This window comes from Pungitius pungitius, chromosome 5, assembly GCF_949316345.1.
Source record: "Pungitius pungitius chromosome 5, fPunPun2.1, whole genome shotgun sequence".
NCBI lineage: Eukaryota > Metazoa > Chordata > Actinopteri > Perciformes > Gasterosteidae > Pungitius > Pungitius pungitius.
This window is the reverse complement of record NC_084904.1, coordinates 7,722,526-7,747,072: the sequence shown is the minus strand read 5'-3', so window position 1 is coordinate 7,747,072 and position 24,547 is coordinate 7,722,526. Positions and strand designations below refer to the sequence as shown.

The window sequence follows — 24,547 nt, the reverse complement described above, 5'->3', positions numbered from 1 at the left end:
GTTTGATTCTTTTCGTTTGGTCATGGGCAACGCTGAAATCCAATCCAAGGTAAATGCCAAAGAAATACTAGTAGAAATACTATCTTTTGAAACCTTTATTTGCCACAATTTCAGCTCATGGAAAGTCCTTTCACAGATAAAAGCAAGTCCACACCGACAAATTCAGTTAATAACCTTAAAGACCTTGTAAAAGGTTTACATCATCTACTATAGCTAAATAAAAGTCATCCGCCAAGTGATGCAGCCAGCAACAGCAAAACATAAAGTCATATCAATGTCTAATGTTGACAGAATAATCACAGTATTAAAACCAATACTAAGATAGATAGAGATAATCGTCCTCTCTACAATGTTATTACAAAATGGAATGACAGTTGGTTACATATTGGAAAATCTCTATTTGAAGTGTATATAGAAAGAAAGAACATGCTTATATGAAGACCTGAGTTCAGCTGATATTTGTAAAACATGAACGTGTTTTGGTAATAAAAAAATAGAAAAACATTAAAAAGCTATTGAAAATATCTTGACCCTTTTGTAGAGTAAAAAAAAATTGGAGCCAAACTTGATTTCACCAAACTGGATGTTTTTGAATGATGCTGAATAAAAAATACCAAAACCTATAGTTTAGTTTTGTAAGTGGCCAGTCTTACAGTCTAAAAATAATTCTCCACACGAAAACATTCAAAAGAAATCCGATGTGGACCTTGAACAAGTGTTGATTTCTTTCAATGAACCCAGTTTCTTCTTGATCATACCTGGGTGTTTTTACCTTAAATGTCATACAAGCTGGGACAAGGCAAAGAACGCTTTTTTAAATCCAACATATAGGAATAGGATGTCATTCTAACGGTCATTGCGGGATAGGTTTTTGTTTCTAGAAAACAGAGACAGGTGATAAGAGTTGTGAGACACACAGGTGCCGGGTCAATAGAAACATTTAGTATTAATATATATATGGTTCTGTTTTCTTTGGCATTTTGCCGGTTTAGTGATTGCACACATGTGTCTTTGTCAACGACAGCATTGTGAAGGTTCTAAACTCTCTGCGGCCTTTTCTCTTGTGCGCCGATCGAGGGCTGTTTTCTTTGGACACTTTAACGCTGCGGCGTCTGGATCTGGACTGCGGTGTTATTGTCACGGAAGGAACTGACCTGCCTCTTAAAACTCTCTTCCCAATCACTACAGGTTCCTCCTTCTCCTCCTCGCCTACTTTGCTTGAGCCTGCTGCCTCTGCCTCCTTAGCTGTCTCTGAGGAACATTGGGCTGTCTTGTTGCCGTGGTCCCCATCGAATGCTACTGTAACTTCTTCCTCCTCGTCAGTGCCTCCCTTATCTCGCTCCCCCTCTTCGTTTTCCTGGTAATTCACTTTTGGCCTTTTCCGTACAGATCTCCGTGTGGAGTCGTCGTTCTGCCTTTTGGATCTTGGTGATGCTTTCTGTTGTCCCACGACTGTGGTTTCCTCGTCCTCGGCTGACGGAGATGGGATATTAACACTGCCACTCACAGCTTCCACACTCCTGTCGTCCTCTTCCCGCGTCGAGGCGTCCTTCGTCTGCTCTGCATCTCCCACGGTGTACTCTTCCTCTTCCACATCTTTGTCTTTCACCATTTCCTCTCGCTCTATCGCTTTGTCCTCAGGGGATTCCTGCCCAGCCTCTTTTTCCTCTTCTACTACAGCAGGAGGGGCTTCTTCTTCTCCCACTTCCTCCTGCTGACACTGTGTGCGGGCTCTTTTGGCTTTATGTCCCGGTGCAGCAGCAGCAGACCGTCTTCCCTTCCTTGATATGGCTCTCACTGCCTCTTCACCACTTTTAACAGACAGTGCTTCTTCGGCATCACTAACCTTTGCCTTGTCTATATTAGGTGTCTCTTCAGCTCTTTCCCCAAAAGCAGCCTCTGCAGCAGACTCTTTCTCCCCCACTGTCTCTTGATCTGTGAGTGATTCTCCTGAAACAGCTTCTGGCACATTGCAGAGCTCAGGCTCTGTGTTTCCTTCGTCCTGAGGTGCATCCTCATTGGCATTGTTTTCTTCAATCTTCTCATCTGTGCTTTCCTCTTTTTTGTCGGTTTCCTCCAGCAGAGCTATGGTTTCCTCTTCTTGTGCCACATCGGGTAGAGCACATTCGTCGTCTTCCTCTCGCTCCCCCTGACACATTGTATGAGCTCTTTTGGATTTAGGTTTTGTTGCTCCATCTGCTGGCTTCCTTCCCTTCCTCAGAACTCGAATGCTGGCTGCTGGTTCACCTTCCTCTGTTCTTTTCTCCACTTTCGCATCATCGTGTTTTGTTGTGGTTTTACTTCTTGTTGTCTTTCCTCCACTTCTTAGAACTCTTTCAACAACTGGGGCATCTTCCTCGGATACATCTTCTACCTGCCCGTCCTTTGCTGTCAACATTATCTGCTGTACACTTTCTACCACTTCAGGCGTGGAGGTTGACGTTTCTCCTTTCACTGTATCTCGCTTTGCGACTGTTTCCTCTGCAACATACATGGTCTTTTCCTCATCATCGATAGGTCCCTCCTCCTGAGCATGGTGTTGGTTGACAGCTTCCTCTGCCTCTATATTTTTGTCTCCTTCAGTTGGATCCCTTTCTTCAAGTCTCTCTCCTTCCTCCAGATTAGTCATGGGTTCTCCCACCTCTGCCTTGCTCACCTCAACTATCGTTGATTCGTCTTCTAACGCTTCCTTCTCAGTTGTTGTTATATCCATAGCAACATTCTCCTGTGCTACTGTGTCTTCATCTTCCATGGTCCTTTCCCTCAGTTCCCCTTCAGCCTTAGCAGCAGTCTTTTGTACAATATTGCCCTCTTTAGCTTCTGTTACATCCTGGACGCCGTGGTTGGGTTTCTGCAGGTCCATTAAAACCACTGTCAATTTGCGGAGGGAAGAAAACTGGTTTGCCATTTCCTCACTCTGTTGCTCCTCTGCTGACGGCGTTCCCCCGTCTTTGACTGATGGAAGTACAGCTGAGTGTGTGGCTGGTGAAGGTAATGGTGTCCCTGCCTCTTCTGGTGCTAAATCCTCTGCAGCGGCTGTGACTACAGCTATGCTCTGAACAACATCCTCATTCTCCACATCTATGTTATCCTTGTTATCTATGTTATCTTCCAGTTTCACTGCCTCATCTACCTCAGCTAGTGGAAGGTTCCCTTCAGCAGAATCTTCTACTGGAATGTCTGCCTCACTATTTTTACAAATCTTAGAAACAGTGTGTTCCTCAGTCAAGGGTATAATGTCCACTGCTGCTTCCTTTGCCTTTTGAACGGTACCTTCTTGCGCCATCTGTTTGTACGCTTCCTTTTCCTCTGCTTTCTTGTCACCAGCAGAAGCTTCAGCAGGGGGCTCTTGGGTCTCATTCTGTATCACTGATGTTTGCAGCTCCCCCTTTTGTTCTTTCTTAGTTTTGGGGCTTACTACTTCATCTTGACATTCCTTTGTTGCAGTATCTGGAGGCTGGCTGTCTTCCACCATCTGCTCTTCACTTTTGGGTTGTTCATCTTCCAGCTGTTGTGTTTCTTCAGATAATTCTTTCACTGCAACTACATCCTCTTCTATGGAGGTTTCTTCTTCATCTTGTGGTTCCCTCTCAGCTACAGCGGACTCCTCCACTAGCTCTTCCACATCAGCGGGCTCTTTCTCTGATTCTTCAGATACTTTCTGGCTGTGAAGGGGGTATTTCAGTGTGGATGGAAGGGTGTTCCTAATGCTTCTTCTCAGAGTTGTCCCTACATCCTCTTGCTTGCTGTGCTGAGTAGATCTACGTGTGGTGGTTACATGGTCTACAGCTATCACAGCCCTTACATTGGCTCCACCGGTTTTTCCAGTTACAATATTCTCTGACGTTGCACGTGTTGATACAGTTGGCTCTTGTTGTGTTACTCTCTCTTCAGACTTTTCATCGGGGACCCCAACTTGAGTTCCCTCCCCCACATGTTCCAGGGTTTCTTCTTCCTGCTGAAACTCTTCCCTGATTTCTGATGCCACATTCTCAACTGTTATCTGGGAGTCACAGAAGTTGCTGTTCAGATTCTGGGGAGCGCCATCTTCCACTTGTGGCTCCTCGCTCGTAGGTGCTAATGTAACCCCAGCTTCTTCTAGGTCTCGTTGGGATAGGACGGTGGACGGTTGGTCCAGCGTATGCTCACCTTGCTCTTCACAAGCCACAGTGGATGTACCCTAAAAATAAACAAAGGTCATTGAATCGTGACCAAATTGCTGTTCTGATCTGCAAGCATGTTAATGGGAATTTGCATATACACACATCGGCCTTCATCAAGTTGGAGACTTGCAGTTCTGTCTTCTCTTGTGCAGAAATGTCCTCTGCTTCAATATCTTCAATTCTAAAACGAGGAGAGATCACTTGTTAATTTCAAGAATTACAGAGTGTGAGGATTTGATGGTGTCACAACAATCAACACCCATTCAAAACAAACCTTTGGCTTTGGGACACGTAATCCCGGAAATGAAAAGGATGAATTTATTTGATGGCAACTGCATACAAATGCATTGTATTGCAAACACTGTTGTCACTTACTGATGATGATAACATTTAGGACCCATTTATGTCCACAATACACACGTCAGTGTGGGTTCAGTAACATTTATTTAGTACTTTCCCACCTCTCGTGTCCCTGGGTTAATTTCACTTCGTGCCCTACTGTGTTTCCCTAGTGAATGTGATTGTCTGTGGTGTCCCTGATTGTTTCCTCCTGTGTCCAATCACCTGCACCTCCCAGGTGTATTTAAAGCAGGTGTGTCCCTTGTCAGTTAATTGTCTTTTTTGTATTTGGTCCTCTTTTGTTTGTTGGCATTTGGATTTTTGGAAGTCTGCAGTTAGGGATGACCGGTTCTTCTTCAGAACCGGTGCCCAGTGAATCGATTCCTTGGAATCGCTCGCATGTCTTCCTAACGATGCCGCTCATTGTAAATGACGTCACACACCCACTGCATTTGTTTTGATTCAGAACGCAGCAAACATGCCACCGAGACTGAAGTGCTCCAAAGTTTGGCTATATTTTACACAAAAAGACTTCAATACCGTCACTTGCAACAGTTATAAAAGTTCAATTTTGTCAAGGGGAGGGACTTCCTCCAACATGCAGAAATATTTGGCCACCCAGCATGCGATTCATTTGCAAGACTGTCACGTGTTTGATACACTACTACTTAGCGACACGACAATTGAGTCAAGCAGCAGCGGAGCTAACAGGACACCATCTGTTATTAATCCCAAAGGTAACGTGTCTAACTTTACTTAGTTAATGTGAGCGGCGTGCCATTTCATTCATTCATTGAGTAAACTTTTACTATATAACGATAATAATCTCAATTGTCATTGTACATCAAATTTAGATGATGATGATGACGGCCAGAGTCTGGCTGGCTCGGAGGCTACAGCAAATATCTCTTGTGCACCTCTAGCTACTCTGTTTACAGAGACAGAGAAGAATAAAATGACCCAGGCGAGGATAAACAAATGTCACAGAGCAGTGATTAAGTTTGTGGTAAAGGGTTTGTACCCGTTTGCCACAGTAAATGCCTCTGCATTTCAGTAGGTTTATTTGCTGTATTTTGTCCAGTATCATGTGTTTTAAAATGGAGCAAAAAAAATACAGTGGTATGAAAAGGTTTGGGCACCCCCGGAACAGCAATTTCAATTAAATATGATTGTCATTCACATTTTCCTCTAAATTTGTGTTGTTTGTCCTCCATTTCAAATTTAAGGGTGATGATATCCAGGCATTCCTGGAGGAAGCCACTGTGTTAGATCCCAGATTTAAATCTAAAATGGACAGGGATGAAATCTGGGACAGATCAGCAGTTGCAGCAAACACAGAGGCAGATAAGATCGAGAAGGTACTTGAATTTGACAATGCCTTTACCATATCTGAGAGCTTTTCTTCTTGCTCTCTGGTTTTTACACTGTAAATTTTTTCTCAAGCTGTCATAGCAAAGAGAGACACAGGGGCAGGCAGAAGAAGAGGATGGAGAAGAAGAAGAAGAGGAGGAGGATTACGTAAGTTTATTGTAGCTTATTGTGATGAATGATGATAGATCGCAGGGATTATTACACTATTTCATTAAAAACTAAAGCTTGTGGTTATGTCATTATTTCAGATGCCACCTGTAAAGCAGAAAAAGAGGACAGACCTATAGAAACTTTTTGAAGAAGAGGACAGCAAGCTGCTTTCCACGCAGCAGCAGCCCCCTGTCTCCACAGCCCAGAGAGTGGAGCATGAAATCCAGCTTTACAGAAGCCTTCCTTCCATTCCAACCAAAGACAGTGCCAGTTTCTGGTGGTAGAAGAAGAGTGACACCTTGCCAGTGTTCTCAGCTCTAGCTGAGAAGTATCTCTGTGTCCAAGCATCCTCAACCCCTTCTGAAAGGGTGTTCTCCACTGCTGGAGACGCCCTAAGTCGAGAAAGATCTTGTATCCTTCCTGAGAGGGCAAACATGATCATTTTTCTGCACAAAATTGTTGATTTACCTGAGTTGATCGTTTTGGTCTTGACTGAAGACTTCTTTGTATTGATTGTAACTCAGTTGAGTGAGTTGAATTTTTTGATTTCAGGTTGAATCCAAATGAGCACTGTTAAATGTTCTAAAAGGCAGAAGCTCTTCTTGACTGTTTTCAGTTTGTGTTTTTAGTTTTTATGCCACATGAATGGCAGTTTTTTTTTTTGTCTGGACCATTGACCAATGAATGTGAAAATTAACAATTTCCACAAAAGAAACTCTTCTAGCACTTTACTTTGAGAAATAACTTAGCTACTTTAAGTTTGTTTTGAGGTTGCTACACATACTTAGTGTATACTTTGTGGTGTGGCTTAAAGTTAATTAAAGCGAGTTATAACAAACAAACAATTTGTACTTATTCCCTCACCATATGAGAATCGATAAGGAATCGGACTGTTAAGCAATATCGATAAGGAAATCGGAATCGTAAAATTCTTATCAATTCCCATCCCTATCTGCAGTTGATTCCTCCCTGTCCCTAGACAAAACCGGAACAGTGCAATCACAACTGAAATCATTATGCTAATTGGCTTAGCTGCTTCAGACTGATCAAACACCGGAGATGTGAGTGACATCATTAATAACCTGTAGTCGCCTCCATCGAGTTTGTTTGCAATTGAGATCTCAGCATAAAATATTTGTTTATGTACAAGTATCGATGGACCTAACAATATCCATTCTTGGTAACATGCTTTGATTCATACAGACCTGATGGCTTTTTCTGTCTTTTCTTCTCCAATCTTCCTTTGTTTGGAGCCACTACTACTGCAGGCAGTGAGTGGCACTTCTGCTTCTGAAAGTGTTCACATTGGTACATTGGGACCTTATCTCTCTAAACAATACAAACGTGAATATACAAGCTAAAGACCCTTTCACACAAAGATTCCGAAATCAAAAAAGAAAAGAAGTTCCACCATTACACATGACCATTGACTAAATCAAGGCGGCATAATGCCGCGTGCAACTACTCTGGCGCCTAGTGTGTTTGTGTACCCCTATGTGCACACTGTCAAGAGGTGAATTACACCCCCCCATATATCCAGAACAGTGCTGCAGAATAAGTGTGTGACAGTCCCTCCTTGAACAAACAGCGTGGATATAAAATGCTGCTCACCTTTGGTAGCGCTCAGTGCTGTCGCTTCCTCCTACAAATCAAAAGGAGCAGGAGCATTTATAGAGTTACTCTTTCTCAAATACATTATCTGCAAACTGGAAGGAATAATAACGTACCACAATTTCCACCGTGCATTCAACGGGGATGGAATCTTTTATTTGAGTGCTGACTGCCTCCAACACCTCCTTTTCCATCCTCTCAGTAATCACAAGTGATTCTGCAAAGGACAGACCCGCGGATACCGCTGAGGAACAGGGTAAGGCATACTTGATAAGTAAAAAAACAAACAAATTATTGACACATTTCAATTCCAAGATGACACCGTCAACAATGTCAAATCTCTTATTAAATCCTGAAGGGATTCTAATGTTCTAGCTCCGCAATTCAGATTGTGTTCTTTCTTACTCCTCTGGTTCATGGCCCGGAGCTTTTTGAAGATGTTGGTCCTCTGCTTGGGCCCGCCTATGCTTTTCACCTCCCACAGAATGTCTGTGTCCCCTGGGTACTGACACAGGTATTTCTCACACACTGGGGAACAGAGAGGAGTGCATTGAAATGAAATAATGAAATAATGTGTTGTTTATGCCCCTATGAATACCAGCACACACACAACTGACAGTAACAAAGTAGATTCAGAGGGAGGGTCGCTGTTATGTTTTTTGTGTTGTCATTGGACTTTGACGGAGATTCAGTGAGAAGACGTCAGCTTTGGCCTTGATGCATTCGTCATGTAGTGCTTCTTCAGATGTTTGAACATGTTGGTTGTGGGGTTATGTGGCACAGACCCAACTCTAACGCACTGCGTGCATTTGATTTGTTCTTGGTAACTCCAAAAAACCTCCAGACATACAATGAAGATGCTTTTTCGTGGCACCAGCTCATGGCCTTCTGCCTGTGGCATTGGATGTATTTACCTTCACACCTGTGTAGTATGCTCTCTGTTCTGTGTTGGGAAGAATTTGTTGAGCTGCATATTGTGACTCTCTCAAGAACTTGGTGTGACCTAGCCTAGTTCCTGAGGGCATCTTGTCTTAGCAGATGGAACCCATAGATGCCTTGACTGATACTTATCCTGATCTGTATGTCAAATGTTTATTAACTGGGCGCCATTAAGGGAGGGTCACTTTACGACATCTGGGTACATTCCTCTGTCCTGGGGGTTTGTGCTGAAACAACACAGGTTGCTCTTCGAAGGGTATAAAACTCCTGTTCTCTCCTTTTCTCTTTGTGAGATCTTCCTGCTTCTCTGAGGAAGAAGGAACAATCTTTCCCCTTTCAGCTGAATTGAGTCATTTGACTTTTGTCTGTACTTATGGCTTGTGTTGATGATTTCTGTATTCTTTATAATTTTTCTATATTCTAATTAGTAATAAATACTTAATCACAAGGCAAATTCAAGATACTTTTGATTTTTCACAAGGCTTCAATCCACAAATTTCCACCACATTCTGTTGTCTGTCTCTCTACTCTACTACCAAGACTGGAGTCCAGTAGGGACAGAACTTTCTTTAATGCTGCCGCTGTAGAGTGCGGGCATGACTCGTCCCCCCTCGGCCTCCCCCTGAGGATTGGCTGACTGTTAAGAGGATAGCAGAGCACGCATTTTAAACGTAAACCTCGCTGAAGATTATGCTCATTTAATTGTAGCAGCCAAAATCATAATTGCGATTCAGATTTGATTAATTGTGCAGCCCTACTAGGGTGTACTTGCTGCAGGGTGGACTTGCGTACCTTTATACATGAATTGCGTCAGGGGGTACCTCAACCCCAGACAGTCCTCTCTGAAACTTAGCACAAAGTCCTTGAGCATCTGGAGGCCAAAGCCTTGACGACGCAGATGTTTTCTAATGAAGAGGGAGTCCATCACAGGAAGCTGATAGCTGCTGGTTGAAAAGGAACTACAGAAGCTGCCTACAAGAGACACAAAAAGCATAGTCGTGAGGACTATTAACCAACACAGGGACTAAACCAGGTGTATAAATGTGCAGATTGATGCATTGAACATCACATGAATTACCTGCAGGCTTGACTGAGTAGAAGCCAACAGCCTCTCCATTATTCCAGAGGATTTTTGCGTAATCTTTTTCCCCATGGCAGAGGAAGGGGAGCTCCTCAGAGCTCATCTCCTTGGCTCGATAGACAATGCGATTGAGGATGTATAAAACTATTCTTTCTCCTAAAGACTTCACCTGTGAAACAAGTAGAATAATAGTGTTTCTCCTAGGTCTACAACTTCAGGAAGGGGGGTAATATAAATCCATCCATCCATCTTGGAAGCCGCCCATCCTTCATACAGGGTTGCAGGGGCTAGAGTCAATCCCAGCTAACATAGGGAGATAGACGGGGTACCCCCCGGATAGGTTTTCGGCGAATGGCAGGGCTAACATAGAGACAAACAACCATTCACACTTGAGTCTCGTAATTGATTTCTTCTCATTAAGAGCAAATAATTGTGAAGGTTTAAGTTGATGCACTAGATTATGTAAACACGTTCTTTAAAGTATTACGGATATATTGATCAAGATAATCAATAATAACTAACCAATGACACCTATGACATGATTATAAACAATCAAATAAATGGAATGTGTGTGTTTGTGTGTGTGTGTAATTGAAATGAAGGGGTAAAGGTACGTTCACACCAAAAGCGAAGCAAATTCTCGCAACGCTTTGCCCGCATGAGTTTACTCGCCCGACTATTTGTGGTTATTCTGCGTCATTTGCGCCAGAAAGGGGGTGTGGCTTATCCAGTGTTTTAAGATATGTGATAATTGAGTTCCATTGTGGGAAAATTCATAGGACAAAGGGTTGTGTACGTCGGGCTGGTCCGTTATCTCCTACAGGATTGAAAACAACGAAATAAAAGCAAAAAAGGAATAAAATGAAGCAATATTCTTTGTATATCCAGCAATGTTTAATACTTAAACTTATGGACTTTATTAAAAGAAAAGCAGCACTGTTGCTGTGCCTCAATCTATTGCCAACCCAAGTCAGTGTGAAAAAGCGTTATCTTGTCACGGTTTGGTCTCTCTTCCTGTTTTAGTTTGAAGTTTAATGTTCCTTGTGGTCCTGGGTTAACTTCACTTCCTGCCTTGTCCTGTGATTGCCTGAGTGTTTCCACCTGTGTCCAATCACCTGCACCTCCCTTGTGTATTTAAGCCCCATGTGCCTGTTGTCCCTGGTCGCGTCAATGTCTAATGTCAGTCATTGTTGGTGCATGTTCTTTTGGCTCGTGTTCATTTTGGTGCAAAATAAAGAGCACACTCCGGAAATCTGAATCCTGCGTTTGAGTCCTGCCTGCCTGCCTTCCTTCAACCTGCACCCTCGACACCTGACATATCTTGCGTGCTTGAGGATATGAAACTTTGGGCTCAGTCCTGTGCTAGTGTGTATAGTCACAACTAGGGCTGGGCGGCATACCGGCTCATACCGGTGTTATGCCATAACAACTGACGTTGCTTTTCGGGAGGTGGCAGATTTTATTTTCACACATCATCAGGGAGCACCCAGTGATCGGAGCTAGTTCTATTACGTGTGTTGAGAATAACCCACAACAAACTCTCTTTAACAGGTTAAAACACTAACACAACAGCTTGTGACACAAACAATTTAACACTAATAATTGTACATTTATAAAAATTACCCCGCCGAACTGCATGCTGGCTACAGCTCGCAAACAAGAAGTAACTCTGTTGCTACATGAAAACACGTAAAAGAGTGATACAGGAGAAACGAGAGACCAGAGATGCACAAACACAACTTGTGCCCAGGAGAGAAGCTGTGTCTGTTTGGAGGGGTTTCAGTTTTGTAGAAGCCGACTTAATGCTGAAGCAAATTTTCGCTTTCGTATTTCGCTTAATTCGCGTCCCATTTTTTTCGCTTCATTCACGCCTGAAATGGAGCGTGGCTTATATACGGCTACAGTTATCATTTCCTGCACAATGGAAGTAAATAACCACTATTTCTGCTCTTTATTTGTTGTGTGGATTACACAAACGTCGGGACTGCAACAGTGTTAATTTGGTGACGAAAACTATGACGAAAACTATTTGTAAACAACCTGTTTTCCATGACTAAGATGTCGAGACGAAAACGGATCAAATCTATGCTAACTTTCATTAACGAGACTAGAAGGTCCGCATGAACACCTCTGCTGGAGGCGTTCAGTGTCAGCTGTGTGTGTGTCTGCGGTGAGCGGTTGTTTCATAAAGTGTATTCACGCTGTGACAGCAGGACGGCGGTGATGACGAGCGGAGCATCTCAACTCTGACTGGCTTTCGCGACAGCGTCGGCTGATTTTTTTACCACATCTTTTGCGCCACCCGTTTAAAATATGCCACATTTGCGACTTTGCATGGAATCTACTCACACAAAAAATTGGCTTCGCTTTTGGTGTGAATGCAGCATAAGTTACGCTAGAAAAAAAAATGATCAGTCAAGTCAACAACAACAACAACAAGCTAAGACGCTAACGAGCCAGCCCGCAATCGCTGTTAACTCTACTTCAGGTGACACCCAATCAGCATGGGAACCTGAAACATTGAAAACAGTGCCAGAGGAACGGCCTCCAGTCAGCAAACACACCCCTCGTACCTCCACGGTTCCGCCCCGTGTGGTGTCTGCCGTCTTGAGAATGTCGTCCACCGTCCACCAGCGGTCCAGCAGAAACAGGGCCACAGCGGTGAACGGGTTGCTGGGGGAGAAGAGGGCCAGGACCATCTGCCTGTCACCTGATCCATAGAGAGGGGTGAAGCCCACACTGGAAATGTTAATGGTGACCTGAGGACAGAAGGACCGACAGACCAGACGTCAACACACCAGTTGACTTTGGAACACTGGACTTATAAATGATGGTCTTTAGTTCTATAACCATATTTTTGCACCATTGCAAAGATTCAGCAATGGGACTGCGATTGGATCAGACTTCCCTATTTTGTATTCTGCGGGGTAGCCTACTTTACGATGATACACCACATAGTTTACAAGTGTTGAACCCTGAATTTGCAAAGAAACTACTAACAGCAGCTGTTGGAGTGGTGGAGAACTATAAAGAGGAATACCATGTAAATGGCACTTTACAAAAAGGTAATTTTACTGATCAAGAAGACGAGCAGTGTGCTGCTGGGGTGGATACGGTGGAGGTGGTGGGAAACAGGAGGATGATGGCTAAGCTCTGTACCGGGTGGGGGGCAGATGTGCAGCTTGTGGTGGGTCTTACCTGGGTGGAGTCAGAGAGGATGAGGTGTTCAGGGGAGTCTGGGTTACTGTAGAGGAGGTTGTTCATGTAGTTGTGGGCCAAACTTTCCAGCTCTGTCTGGCTAACGCTAGCCAGAAGGTCCACGGGGAACTTCATTCCTACACAGCACACGGAGGGCAGTGAGAGGCAGCGGAGGACATCCAAAAACAGAAGTTATTAAACACATCTTTAACCATCAAACCAGCAGTCAATTTATGTACGCCCAAAATCACACTTTAAATCCAGCAGCAAACGGAGAATGTTTAAAGTATATTAAAGTACAGATTTGGGTCCAATATACAGCGGGTGAAATAAGTATTGAACACGTCACCATTTTCTCAGTAAATATATTTCCAAAGGAGCTATTGACATGAAAGTTTCACCAGATGGTAACAACCCAAGTTATGTGTAATGATAAAATGTCAAATGACACAGGGAAAAAGTATTGAACACATGAAGAAAGGGAGGTATGGAAAGCCAAGACAACAGCCTTATAACTATCAGTAATTAAAAAGCAATCCAGACCCTATTATCAGCTGGTTCAGTCCCAACTGATGGCCTACAAAAAGGTCTCATTGCCAAGGTGTCACACAAGACACATCCCATGATGGGTAAAAGCAAAGAGCTGTCTCAAGACCTTCGCAACCCAATTGTTGCAAAACACAATGATAGAAATGCGCCTATAACCAATGCCAAGCTTCTGAATCTTCCAGTGATCACTGTTGGGGCCATAATACGGAAGTGGAAAGACAATCATTTCACCAAAAAACAGGGGCGGATGGTGTATAGGGGCGATTTGGGCAATGCCCCACCAACTGGTAGAAAGAGGGGGGGGGGGGGGGTTCAACAAATTATTTCACAGCAAAAGTAGTTTTCAGTGTTAATAACATATTATCTGTCATTGTCCGATCAGATTCGTCAGATTCAGGTCACGTTTCAAATGTTACTGACAAGGTTGGTGAGGATGGGAGGAACCTTTCTTTGCAAACATTTGCACCTTAATGATTACTGTCCTGTTTTTCTTTTAATAATTCCTCATTTAAAAAAGACCATTCAAGCGTGAGGAGTGAACGCTGCAGCTGCTGCTAGTGTGGAATGAATGGACAGCAACATTAAAGCAACAATGGGGAAATGCTGTCCCCTCAATGCTAATGTAAACCCTGGTTGGATAAGGATTCGAAATTGGATATGAAGATTAAATCTGATGCATAGCTTCAGTGTTAAAACTGATAAAATAATTACTGTCTGTGGTTCTATATGGGCTGTGGCAATAATTTTGAAAAATAATAGCTTGCAGCAACATATGGAAAAAAAGAACTGAACTAGTTGGAACTGTGAACTTAGTTCAAATATTAACTGAACTTTGAACTAGTTCATGTAGAAAGTGAACTTTCCCAACACTGGCAATACTCCCTTGCTGAAAAAAAAGCATGTTAAAGCTGGTTTAAACTTTGCTGCACAACATTTGGAAAAGCCAGGGAAATACTGGCACAATGTAGGGTGGTCCGATGAGAGCAAAATTGAACTGTTTGGATGCCATAATACACACCATGTTTGGAGGAGAAATGGCACTGCACATCACCCTAAAATACCATACCAACAGTGAAGTTTAGAGGTGGGAAGATCATGGTGTGGGGCTGCTTTTCAGCAAATGGTACTGGCAAAGAGGGGTCAGCTAAAAATGTTCTAGCCCGCTTCAAAGTCCTGGAAGCAAACAAGTCCTGAAGAGACGGCAGATTGCAGCCAATCACCCTCTCTGCAGAGCAGATGACACGCTACAGCCGGCCCTTGGCTGTGGCTCCAGCGTACCACACGGTGATGGAGGAGCAGAGGATGGACTCGATAATCGCTGTGTAAAAGTGCAGCATCATCGTCTTTGGCAAGTTGAAATTCCTTAGCTGCCTCAGGATGAACAACCTCTGCTGGGCATTTTTGGTGATGGAGCTGATGTTCAGCTCCCACTTGAGGTCCTGGGTGATGATGGAGCCCAGGAAACGGAAGGAGTCCACAGTGGTGGTGACGGGGGAGTCACACAGGGTGAGGGGGGAAGGTGAGGCTGCGTACTTTCTGAAGTCCACGACCATCTCCACTGTCTTTAGTGCGTTGATCTCCAGGTTGTTCTGGCTACACCACATCACTAGGTGGTTAGACTCCCACCTGTAGACGGAGTCATCACCACCAGAGATCAGTCCAATGAAGGTGGTGTCATCCGCAAACCTCAGGAGCTTGTCGGACTGGTGACTGGTGGTGCAGCTGTTGGTGTACAGGGAAAAGAGGGGAGGGGAACGAACGCAGCTGCGTCCGGTATCGATCCACAGAGCTAGGTTGCCGTGAAGCACAAAACGGAGGATGAAGAAAAGTCTCTGTCTCTTCTCACCAGCAGCTTAAGTTCGTCCAGTTTGTTGCACAGTCAGCGCACGTTGGAGAGAAAGATGCCTGGCAGCAGTGTGTGAGAATCACGCTTGCGGAGACACACTAACGAGACGGCCCGTTTCCGCTTCTCTGGCGTCTCACCGCATGAGTAAAGGTGAGCGCACCTAGAATGTCCAGTAATTCCACAAAGGAAGGAAGAAAAGTTGGAAATAACTCTGGACACTGGAGTTGTTCCATGGATGTTCACAAGCTCATCTCTGGTGACAGAGCTCCGGGAATCGCAACAGGAAAAACAATTAACAACAAAAAAAACTAGAACTAAAAACTAGAAGAAATTAGGGAGTTTCAGGGGCTCAGAAGTGCTTACCTGCTAGCAATAGGCAACCCTAGTATAATGTAAATGCTAGAGTTGAGCCAGATACTCTCTCTCTCCCTCTCTCTGCCGGTCAAAAAAAGAGCATAACGGTTAAAGCCCAGCCCATTTCAAGACAATCTGACAATTTACGGGTTAAATCCTGCCTACTTCCTGGTTAAGCCCCGCCCACTTTCGGGTTAGGCCCCGCCCAATCCGAGTACAGATACGGATACAGATAATTCATATGGTTCAACAGATACAGATACAGATAATGCTGTACTCGCTCATCTCTACATATTATCGTTAAGCACCCGTTAAAGTGAAGGCTACTGCTTCTAATGGTGATCTACTGGAACTCTGTGCATCTATGCATATTTAGAACTTCATTATCAGAAGTTAGTATTTCCAGTTAAATAATATTTAATTTTCACAAGCTCATTTGTGGTTTGTGTGGCCTGGAGGTGGGCAGGCAAATCTAGCACCTGCTCCCAGCGGCGAGGGGGGTGACCAGAACGCCGTCCGGACACCCCAAGCGAGCCAGGGCCGGCACTAAGCCGAGTGTGGTGGAAATTTGTGGATTGAAGCCCTGTGAGAAATCAAAAGTATCTTGAACTCGCTTCATGACTAAGTATTTATTAGTAACTAGAATATGGAAAAATGATAAAGAATACAGAGATCATCAACACAAGCCGTAAGTACAGACAGAAGTCAAATGACTACAATTCAGCTGAAAAGGGAAAGATTGTTCCTTCTCCCTCAGAGGAAGCAGGAAGATCTGACAAAGGGGAGAGGGGAACAGAGACTTTTTATACCTTTCTGGAAGAGGGACCACTGTCACCCCCCCCCCCCCCCCCCTCTAAACCAACACACGGAGAGCATTGTGGGATTTGTAGTATTATGGTGATGCGTGCGATATACCAGCGGGCCAGCTCAAATAGTAAATAGATTTGATCATACGGCCAAAGATAATTCATTCGCGGGCCAGATGTGGCCTTGAGTTTGACACATGTGTTCTACAACAAACATGGAAGTTATTCAACGAAATTTGAATACATCATACAGCAGGTTCGGAAAATGGGCAGACTGTTGTTGAGCTTGAGAATTTTTTTTTCCATCTTTAGTTTTGAAGATGCTGTCAAGCCAAACAATTTTTACAAAGTCATTGAGGCTGTCAAAGAAGTTGCTGGTTACAATGAAGAGATACACTCCTATCGCACACTGAGTCTTGCCTTGAAATTAGGGCATTTGCTAAAGAAGATTGGTGACATTATCCTCTGCAAGGCTATTGCAGCAGAAGATGAAGAGATGATGATGGTATCGGAGCGATTCACAAAACTATGCTCTAAGGAATGGTCAGAACCTGTCTCCCACAATCCTCTTTCTACTTTAAGCAAAGCCAAGTTCAATAAACCTTCAACCATACCATTCACACAGGATGTGCAGCTTCTTCGTTAGCACCTGGAAGAGAAATCGGCTGATGCTGTTGAAGATCTGAAAAAGCACGAGTCTCCACAGACGTATACTGAGCGTGCCAGAGTGACGCTCGCTCAAATTAGAGCTGCAACTAACGATTATTTTAATAATCGATTCATCTGTCAATTATTTGTTCGATTAATCGATGAATCGGATAAAAAAATAAAAAATGTAAAAACATTAATTTCCAACCCTTTATTGAAAAATAGAACTGACTGTGCACTTTCTAAATATGTTTTGCACTAACAGATTGCTCCTTGAACATCCCTAAGTAAGCAAATAAAATGGACTAACACAAAAAACATACACACATCGCATGATGTATACTTTACAGCCGCCAAATTAAATATATTAGGCACAAAATCATGAATCATTGCCGTGGTGCTCCCGTGCCAGGCCATGTCGCTTTTGCATATCTTACAATCAGACATGTCAACCCTCCCCGAATTTCAAAGCCCCTCCCGAAAATATCCCGGACCGACCTTTCTCCTGATTTCCACCCGGACAACAATATTGCTGCACCATCCGTCACTGGGCGCGCTGTTTCAGACCGAACAATAATAAAGGTTACACCTTGAAGTCGAGCGCGGCGATTAGAACGTAAAACTACTGGCGCTGCAAAGAAAACCGCAGCACCCCCCCCCCCCCCCCCGTTGCCCGCTAGGACCCGCACCCCCCATTTCAGTGTGAAATACCTGGGAGGATTTAGATCGCATTGGTTTCAGAACAGTATTACGGGTCTCTCCGATGGTCTTTCCTTTACCTCAGCTCTGCTCTTTTTTATTTATTTTTCTTAGCAACGCTCTGCTGGCCGGAGCTTTTTTTCTTCTGTTCTGCTGCGTGAGCGCTCAACTTTTTTTTTCTCAGCTCTGCGCGGCGCGCGCAACTTTCTTTTAATACTCAAACATAATAGTCGCGCGACACAACGAATCGATAATGAAATTCGTTGCCAACGCTTTTAATAATCGATTTTAATCGATTTCATCGATTCGTTGTTGCAGCCCTAGCTCAAATAATTGTCTTCAACAGACGTCGTGCTGGAGAAGTCTGAAAAATGACACTTGAGTCTTTCAAGAAAAGAGACCAGACTTGGCCTCTCCCCCTTTTAGCAAAAACTGGCCAAGCACTTCAGCAGTGTAGAAATGTTGGGCAAACGAGGGAGAAAAGTGGCTGTTTTGTTAAACCCTGAAGTTGTCAGTGCAACAACACTTCTTGCAGACGAAAGAGACTTGTGTAATGTGCACAAGGACAACCCTTTCCTATTTGGAAAGCCACGGTGCCCCGCTTTAAGCTTCTATAGAGGACAGGACTGCATCAGGGTTTTTGCAAGTTGTTGTGGTGCAAAGAATTCTCAATATCTTAAGTCCACACATCTTTGAAAGCACATTGCAACATTGTCCCAGATTCTAAACCTCAAAAATAATGAGCTTGATGAACTAGTCAACTTTTTGGTCCATGACATTCGGGTCCACAGAGACTTCTATAGGCTGCCGGAGGCAACTATAAAAATGGCAAAAATCTCAAAGCTTGGAGACGATGAAAAGTCTCATCCTGTCCTTGGATTAAGAGGTATATAATGAATATGTCGTCTTATAGTATCCATTAGTAGTACAACATATAAGATTGGACTCTGGACCATACCTAAAATCTAGCAATGAAACTGCACAATGTAGCTCACGTTGTTTGCTCCATTCTTAACACAATCTGACTTTCTATCACGCTGCTCTTCTTAAAGTTTGAAACCAGGCAATCAGTTGCCAGTTAAATGGACTAATCAATAAGCTAAATCTGGATGATGACATCATCCCAGGATGAAACAAAGAGTTACAAGGGTACAGAAATACTACTAGTACTAATTCTTGAATTGCAATAATTTGGTTATGTTTGGTCTTGGTTTGTAGATGTATACTTAATTCATCCCCAACGGGAAATTTGTGTGTAACGTTACCAGTGGTGAAAGTAAGCCAGTACTGGCTGGTACGCTGCACCGGTAAGAAATTTCTTCGCGGTGAGCGGTACTGGGAAGAAATTACGACACACGCACAGGCCCGTCGCGACAAGGCAAGCAAAATAAGCAACTGCTTGGGTCCCCGAGCTGGCATGGGGCCCCAAGACAACGACTGGTTAAGAATAAAATGCAACGACAAACTGCAAAATACAAAACCTCGTTGGTCGGCAGTCATCATGAAGCAGAATTATGCTTCAGGAAGCCAGAAAAGGAAGAGGAGGATAATAAAAAGACAAGATAGTGGTAAGTGATAAATTACACTGGATATAATAGCTTTACTTGCCGCAGTGCTGTGTCCCGAGTTGTTTAAATAAACAAGTTCAAAAAAAGTCTAGTTCAAAAAAACAAGTGACATTCAAATGTAGCTTAAGCTTAAGAGAGCGAGCCAATCCCTCCCTGCCATCCGCACTAGGACGGGCTGAGTGAATCGGAAAGAGCCCATTATGTTTTTATTAGGGCTGTCAAATGATTAAACATTTCAATCAAATTAATCAGAATTTTCAGTGGATTAATCAGGATTAATCACTATTTGCAATTACACCTGAGTCCTAACCATTTTTTCTTTCTGAAATGCATACAGATAAATAACAGGACACAGATACATAATTATTATTATCATCATTATTATTTTTTACATAAATACATGTTATTGATATTTGACTTGGTTTAATTCATTCCAGAAAATAATCAAAGCAATGTTATTTGATAAGTTACAGACTGATTTACCTGCATGGCTCTAGAAGGGTCTCGAGCCTCTGCAGTTTATTCCACTCTGCTGCGGTCGGCAAAACGAGTTTGTGCTCCTGATGGTCCAGGGCTGCGATGACCTGACATGTCAACCCTCCCGATATTTCCGGGAGACTCCCGAATTTCAAAGCCCCTCCCGAAAATCTCCCGGAACGACCTTTCTCCCGAATATCTCCCGATTTCCACCCGAACAACAATATTGCTACACCATCCGTCACTGGGCGCGCCGTTTCAGACCGAACAATAATAAAGGTTACACCTTGAAGTCGAGCGCAGCAATTAGATCGCTAGACCGCTAGCACCCGCACCCCCCCCCCCCCCCCCGTCCTTTGAATATCTCCCTAATTCCGAGGTCTCAAGGTTGGCAAGTATGGCGATGACGGCCTCTTGATTTCTGCTTACGCGCTTGACCATTTCCAGCGTCGAATTCCAACGTGTTGGAACATTTTGCTATTGTGTTGGTCAAATGATCTGAGGTTGATTTGGTTAATGGCCAAACGAACATTCAGCGTGGACTGGCGCAAATGACTTGCTGAATCTGACGGCCTGACATATGCCTACAGGTGGCAGTAATGTGTTGTATATGATGAAATGCATTCCCTAGAGGAAGAGGTACTTTCCTGACCTGAATAATTTGTCACACTGTGCATGCGTGAAATGTGTTAAAAAAATTGACGTAATTAACAACAAACAACTAATTAACGTCGTTAACGCGCTATTTTTGACAGCGCTAGTTTTTATGTAATGTCATTCAGCATAAAATATAATCCAAGGGACAAAAATGCATTCAGCAGAGGGTACAGAACAAGAAGCAAGAAAGTACGAATAAGTCAAGAAGCCAAACTACAAGTGCTTTATTAAGAGCCAGGGCATAAACAGTCGTGCTGTTAGGGGTTAACGTTAGATCTCTCTGAGGGAGCGACAAGCACCCACTACGCGGACTAACTGGGAGAGCGCTACACCCTGGACGAGCTCTCCAGCTACTGCGGGACATCGAGGACGGGAATCTCCTTCATCTCCAACGCCTGGGAAACACGCAGCATTCCGTCCAATAAGCAGCATAGTAGCCCCTCAAAAGGCTAACACTCGGTAAGGCAAGTCGACGCTCCACATGTTAAACTGCTAACGTAACGCTCAGCTGAAGCTCTGCGGTGCAAAGCTATACCCCGCTTAGCATTACCCGGCCGTCCTCTATGTGATGCTAGCGCATGGACTCTAATTCATGGGGGGAGATCTCTGCAAACGTCGGGTGGCTGGTCAAGGGGTCTGAAGTTCTGCAGGAGAACACGGGACAAATCTGTCCACGAACGGCGGAAACAAATGAACAGTCGGGAACAGTCAAGCTAACATTGCTTCGTTGAACCTAACACGACCATCTGGCGGACTCGGTCACAGCTCCAGGAATATGGGAAAGCAAGAGCCAGCACGTCTCTAAAAAAAACTGGGGACATGAACAGAGTTGTGATCCTCTCGGCCACGGCAACTGCACTAGCACAGTGAATGGCAGCTGCTATCTGCTTTGGCTACTGTTAAGCATTTTAACCCCCCTATCTTCGCAGGTTGCACACCGGCACTCGAGGTAGAGCAGGTAGTAACCTGCGCTGACCTCGGCAACGAGTCACTGGCAGGTTGCGAAAGGTCTCTGCAATTTCCCGTCTCCAGACGTCCTATCGCCGCCCATGCGGTTCCGGACCTGGCCCATGCTCAAAGCTCCACTAGGGGCTGTCCTACACACGCTCTATACAGATAATAAGGGCTAGAGCTGCAGCAGCTAACCAGGGCGTCCCAGTGACAAGCTCACAGCTGACAAGGTGTGGGCGGCGGCGGCTGCTGTGACGTTCCTCCGCCCTGACCATAACACTGTACTTGCAAAGCAGAGATCCCTGAAGCGGCAAAAGAGCAGGTAAGCATGCATATAACTGGTGGTGGTGGTGTATTACCTTGGCAATGTGGGAAGGTCACTTCCCCTTACAGTGGACCGCTGTGGTTCCTTACAGTCTCCCTTAGAAGAGAGGCCGTAGGGTCCCATCAAGAGGTCATCATGCGAAGGATGTGGGCCGAGTGAGTAAGTCCCAGCAAGGCAACATAAGTTTCAAGGTCTGGGGCCGATTTCATAAGACCCATCCAGGTAACCTTCTTTCTAGGTCTCAGTCTGTTATACCTGGTGGGCGATCGGCAGTCCATTGCGACGTCCTCTATTCTTTGACTCACCAGATCTCTTACCTCTGGTTTGACATCAACCCATGAAAGTTTAACTTCTGTCATGACTAACTTTTGGTGTTTGCTTAGGAATTTCACTACGGCAGTGGGTAAGGTATTTATTTATTTACTTACTTACTTATTCGTAGAAAATAAATATCTTTTGGGGATTGGGCTTTTCGGACCTCACTATCCCTGCCTCCGGGGATAGTACGTCATGATGGAGTCCAATCGCCAAAGACCTTGCACAATTCATATTTTATGCTTGTGTAATAAATTATTGTATTACTATTAAACGAGTCTCTCCTGATTGAACTGTCATTCTAGCGGGATTTTTTTCTGCCCAAATCAACAAAGATGCCATATGATGGCACTCTGCCGATTGGGCACTCGCATGTGCTGTACTTGACTGCCTGACCCTCAACGTGCACCTGTATTGAAAACAATTTAACCCTCACCCTAAACACTTCTAAAACACATTGCTGCCAGCGCTGTTTATCATAACAATACTTCTGTACTGTTGCTAGCCCGGGGCTGTGTCAGATCATACTACTAAATTGACTAAACTAAGCTTAAACCCTTTTTGACCTCCAAGGGTGCATCACTAAAGTAGGACGTGATCGTAAATAAATTAACAGGTTCCGCCATTGTTATTAGATCTGGACGAGCGGAGCGCTTGGACCCAGAAGAGGCTAAATGTCACGTGTGATGTCAGTAACTTGGGATGGGGCATGAAATTATTGATTTTTATTGAGATATAATAAACATCCATAATTAATTAATAATTACACAACACAACTTTGCCTTCCTATTGCCAACCTTGTTAGAAGAAATCAAATTGAAGAGCTCCCACATCTCGGAGCGACCTCTTTGCCACAGGTTCCATTGTAAACACTGACTTTGACTGTATCAGACGGACAAGCCTGAACCCTGTTTCGCACCCATTTGAATAAAAATCGAAGCAGTCACGTGGCTGTGCGCCGGAACGAAGCTTCGGACGTCACTGATCACGTGATCAGCAGCGAACGAACCAAGCACCGATACATTTGCTTCGCCTTGCACTGGTTCATATTTCGACACAAGCTTCGAAGCAGGAGGGTCGGAGGTAACAACACTAGCCAGCACCAGCCGCATTGTGACACACAAAAACACAAATATTGACATTTGTAAAATGTATTTTTTATATAGTAAACAACAAAAATGAATACAACTTTTTTATTTTCCGTTTCTTATGGTAGGCCCACGCCACATTGCCCTCTATGGACCAGCTGCCACTGATCTGTACCCTAATGACCCCATGAGAAACCAGTTACGCTGGTTGTTCTGAATGCAAATAAAAAAATGTGATTTTACAGATGTGGACGGCAAATTTTATTATTTCATAAATCATCCAGCAGGCACTAGCATCCGTTATGTGTATCCCATGTCCTGTGTTCCCCTCTGACACAAACACTGTCAGTGAGCATCAGCAGCAGAGCAGAAAGTCTCTGTGTGTGTGAGAGAGAGAGAAAGCTGCTGTGTGCATGAATGGGTCTGGTGTGGTGAAAGCAGGCCAGAGTACCCTGGGGCCAGCGAGTGGAGACTAGCATCCAATCCACCCATCAACCATCTCCCCATGTCTCTGCTGTGTCTTCAAGGAGACTCTTCTCAGCTTCTGTGTCAATGTCCAAGCCTTCAATGCGGACTTCAGGTGCAAAAAACACTTTTTATTGTGTTTATGTTCATCTCCTTAACGCACAGAAACAACTACTGCGTGGAAATGTGCACTACGTTCCCAAAGTGGGTGGGAGTGGGGATGGCTTGTGCGTGTCTGTGTGCGTGCTTTCAGCGGGCACGTTCTAGTGTCCCAACAACAGATGCGAACATGGAAACTCACCACGGACCTTGGGTCCGCGTGTTAGAGCGGAGACAGGTAACAAGTGTCTCTGTGTTTACCCCCCAACACAAAATACCGAAATGTCGGGGGGGAACTATTTATAAGTCTCGCGATATAAAGGACCGGGTTGTGTTTGAGGAGCCGCGCGGCGGTTGGACGGAATGTTGACTTTAGGACATTTTGTCCCCGATAAAAGAAACTCTATGTTGAGTCTCCAGCTGACGGGTCGCATTGTCGTGTGTGTACCCGCTCGCCTTTGCGATAGTCCGGCTTTCATACCTGAGTTCCACTCCAGCAGATGCCGCAGTCGTCCTGCTTTCTTGTCTCCGAATTCCAAAGTGTTCAGGAACCAAACCGGGCAGGCGCGCGCAAAGAACCGAGCCGAGCACTGCCGAGGCGAGCCGAACCGCGGAGAACTTGCACTCCGCGGAGAACCTGCACTCTTTCACAGGAAGCGTTTTCCTACTTTAAAACTCCCACTGTTAAATTTAAATTTTAACCATAAACACCCTTCAGCTGTCTTGTGTTGTTGGGGCACGAGGCTCAGTGCGCATGCTCGCTCCTGGCCACCAATCCCGTGCAACTGCTTTATATAACTGATCTATAATCCGATGTAACCCCATAATCCTTAACACCATCACGTCAG

At 44.3% G+C, this 24,547-nt stretch overlaps 1 protein-coding gene and 1 long non-coding RNA gene across 3 annotated transcripts; one reads left to right on the top strand and one right to left on the bottom strand.

Moving 5' to 3' along the window:
* Positions 1-80: 80 nt before the first annotated feature.
* Positions 81-24,472, bottom strand: fam169ab (family with sequence similarity 169 member Ab). Of its 2 annotated transcripts, none has more exons than XM_037482669.2 (11): positions 24,181-24,472; positions 12,853-12,989; positions 12,228-12,413; positions 9,652-9,823; positions 9,366-9,545; positions 8,040-8,162; positions 7,751-7,878; positions 7,635-7,665; positions 7,229-7,313; positions 4,266-4,344; positions 81-4,180 (listed from the first exon to the last, which is right to left on the bottom strand). In XM_037482669.2, the coding sequence occupies exons 2-11, from the start codon at positions 12,985-12,987 to the stop codon at positions 989-991; spliced, it is 4,311 nt and encodes a 1,436-aa protein (XP_037338566.2). In that variant the 5' UTR covers positions 12,988-12,989; positions 24,181-24,472; the 3' UTR covers positions 81-988. The 2 variants fall into 2 exon arrangements, with proteins under 2 accessions (XP_037338566.2, XP_037338567.2); XM_037482670.2 differs by having other exon boundaries at positions 7,751-7,851.
* On the top strand, positions 5,552-7,212 carry LOC134129050 (uncharacterized). The gene is made up of 3 exons (XR_009956230.1): positions 5,552-5,860; positions 5,946-6,020; positions 6,122-7,212. It is a non-coding gene; the product is annotated as an uncharacterized LOC134129050 (long non-coding RNA).
* Positions 24,473-24,547: the final 75 nt, after the last annotated feature.